Source organism: Magnolia sinica, chromosome 4, assembly GCF_029962835.1.
Source record: "Magnolia sinica isolate HGM2019 chromosome 4, MsV1, whole genome shotgun sequence".
Classification (NCBI taxonomy): Eukaryota; Viridiplantae; Streptophyta; class Magnoliopsida; order Magnoliales; family Magnoliaceae; genus Magnolia; species Magnolia sinica.
This window is the reverse complement of record NC_080576.1, coordinates 96,467,654-96,471,023: the sequence shown is the minus strand read 5'-3', so window position 1 is coordinate 96,471,023 and position 3,370 is coordinate 96,467,654. Positions and strand designations below refer to the sequence as shown.

Below are 3,370 nucleotides of genomic sequence, written 5' to 3'. Positions count from 1 at the left end.
CGGGTCTACAATCTCCATCACCTGATCAGGTAAAGCCATCTTAACAAATTGATGGAGGCTTAGATCGTCTTTAAACATGTCATCGGTTGGTATTTTTCCTGTGAACATCTCTAAAAGAAGGATACCATAACTGTAGACATCTCCATTTGTAGACGCCTTAATGCCCACTCCATACTCTGTCATTTATACATCTCGAATTTTCGAGATATCAAGGTTTCATTAATTCCAACAATTAAATAAAAATAGGAATTAATTTTTGACCTAAAACAAGTGACAATCAGTATAAGCATAGGAAACAATCATCCTATTAATTTTAAACTTTTGAAGCATGAAGTTATCCAGGTATAACTAACAAATTAGTCCTACTACAAACAATTAGTACTAATTACTTATCCATTGACCTTGTATGCAAAACTGTTCCATGCACCGTTAGTTGAAAATTATCTTAACTCAAATTAGAAAAAAAAAAAAAAATACTAAAATGAATTTTCCATCCTCCAATGCTTCATTCTTACTAGGAGTTTCATACAAATGATTTATTCTGAGAGTTATAGGGTGTGTTTGGCATCCACTGAAAAGCTGAGTCCATCTCAATTTATATAATCAGGGTTTTTCACAGGGATTAAAAATAGTCATGATAGCCAACAATTTATATAATCTCCAGCACCTAATTAATATTAACTAAAATAAGATGAACTCATTTTTCAGTGGCTCGGAAACAGGCCGACATTACTGTTGTTGTTATTTATGAGAAATGATTCATTTCTTACTGTGTATTCTTACTATAGCCACTATAACAACATTAGCTACACCACAAGCAATAAAAAGAAGTGACAATTCAAGCTTCATATTTAAAAATATTTGGAAAGCATTAAAAAAAGAAGAAGAAAAGATTAAAGAACAAAGAAAAAGCATGAAATTGTTACCTGGAGGAATATAGCCAACAGATCCCCTGATACCAGTTGTGCTGGTTTGATCTTGAGAGGTATTACTGGCAGCATTAGAAAGGAACCTTGCTAATCCAAAATCGCCCACATGGGCGCACATGTCATTGTCCAGTAGAACATTGCTTGGTTTTAGATCGCGATGAACGACCGGTGTCCCGCAATGGTGATGAAGATACTCCAATGCAGAGGCGACATCAATGGCTATATCTAATCTTTGAATAACGTTCAAGCTCCGCATTTCATATTGCCCATGTACATTTGGATGCAACCATTTCTCTAGACTCCCATTAGGCATGTACTCAAACAATAGAGCTTTGAAATCATCGCCTTTAAAATCGATGCTTGAGCAAGCAGTTATGATTTTAACTAGATTCCGGTGCCGGATATTTCTCAAGGCTTCACATTCAGCAAGGAAACTCCTTGAAGCTCCTCGTTGATGAAGATTGAGAACTTTCACTGCAACAAGTGTTTCATCTCGATCTAGAATTCCTTTATATACAGAACCATAACTTCCCTCGCCAATCAAATTATCTGAAGAGAACTCGCCAGTTGCTTTAAAGAGATCCTTGTAAGAAACATTTAAGTATTTACTCTCTAGGAAAGATGCAGGCAAAGGGTTCTTGCTGGCCTTTCTTCTCGCCCGATAAAGAGTAACAAAGATAGATGATAAAAGAATCAAACCTAAAACTGCACCGATCACTGAGAATATTACTGTAAGAGAAATAGACCTTCCATGTTTCTTAGAATCTTTCTTCAGGCACGCAGGCAGTTGTAATTGTGGGATACCTCCACAAAGCCTCTTGTTTCCAAGAACTGAAAATGCACTGGAATTTTTGAAAATCCCTTGCTGTGGGACTTCACCATCAAGATCATTGGATGACAAATCCAAGTATTCCAGGATCGGAAATTTCTCTAGAGCAACTGGAATATGCCCAGACAAGTTATTATGAGAAAGTTCTAGCAGTTTAATACTTTTTAAGTTCTTCAAACCCAGAGGAATGGCTCCTTGAAAGAAATTATTGCTCAAATTAAGGAGTTCCAGTTTCAGACAATTTCCTAGCTCGCTAGGAATTTCACCCATCAATTTGTTGTTAGCAGCATGTAGTTCTTGAAGTTGTTCCATATTACCAACTTCCAACGGTAAAGATCCAACTAAAAAATTATCTTCTATACGAAGGCCGATCAGGGAAGGAATGCTTAGAACCTCTTTTGGAATGGTACCGTTGAGCTCATTTGCAGAGAGGGATAATCCTTCAAGATGACGGCAGTTTCCAAGACTTGAAGGGATTCTTCCATGCAAACGATTTCCAAATAAAGAGAGTTTAACCAATCCAGTGATGTTGCCAATGGAGGATGGAATTCGTCCAGAAAGTCTGTTGCTGTACAAATACAAACCTTGCAAATTTTGAAGCTTCCCAACACCAATAGGAATGGTACCCATGACAAAGCTCCTAAATATACCTAGACTATTTAAGTTGAAGAGATTGCTAATATCTGTTGGGATGCTTCCATATATCGGGTTTCCTCCTAACCCTAATAGTGTTAGGTGGGTAGAGAGATTGACGATGGTGTCTGGTAGTGTTCCTCTTAGCTGATTGGCAGTTGCATCTAAATATTCCAAACGGCTACAATTAGTTAAAGAAGTGAGGAAACTCAAGTCATTGTCACCTTCTCCACCTCCAAACGTACTATTACCTATATTTAATTGACGAAGATCATGTAGTCTTCCCAAATTTTCAGGCAAGGGTCCACTAAAATAACTAGAACCAAAATCAACAGCAACAAGTCCTGAAGCATTGGGTAATGAAACTGGCATCGATCCTGTAAATGCATTTCCTCCTAGCAAAAGATATTTGAGATTAGGAAGGGTGAGACCCAAACTGGCTGGAATGTTTCCATAAAGTTGGTTAGCTCCCACTGAGAAACCAACGATGGATGAGAGGTTGTAAATCGATGGTGGGATCAGACCCGACAGTTTATTTGAGGAGAGCTGAAGATATTGTAACTTCATTAGATGGCCTAACTCATTTGGAATGCTTCCTTCTAAAATATTAAAATGTAAGCTGAGAGAAACAAGAGACGAGAGGTTCCCGATTGGTGGTGGAATGTTGTTGATGAGATTGTTACGACCAAGATTCAACGACATTAGCTTTGACAGAGAGCTAAGCTTGACAGGAATACGCCCCTCGAGCTTGTTACTCTCTAAAAGGATGGATCTGATTTCTGTGCAGTTGGACAGGTTCTCAGGGATTTCTCCTTGCAGCCCATTATAACTAAGATCAAGATGCCGAAGCCGGAAGAGATGGCCGATTTCAGGTGGGATTTCGCCATGGAAGCTGTTACTCGAGAGGTTGATACTCCTGAGGAAAGTGAGGTTTGATACGCGAGGTGATATGGACCCCACCAATCTGGTGGACACAAGA

At 38.5% G+C, this 3,370-nt stretch overlaps 1 protein-coding gene across 1 annotated transcript; it reads right to left on the bottom strand.

Annotated features, from left to right (window-relative positions):
- Positions 1 to 613: 613 nt before the first annotated feature.
- On the bottom strand, positions 614 to 3,104 carry LOC131243434 (putative receptor-like protein kinase At3g47110). The gene has a single exon (XM_058242802.1). It carries the CDS (start codon positions 3,091 to 3,093, stop codon positions 760 to 762), a length of 2,334 nt encoding a protein of 777 aa, XP_058098785.1. The 5' UTR covers positions 3,094 to 3,104; the 3' UTR covers positions 614 to 759.
- Positions 3,105 to 3,370: the final 266 nt, after the last annotated feature.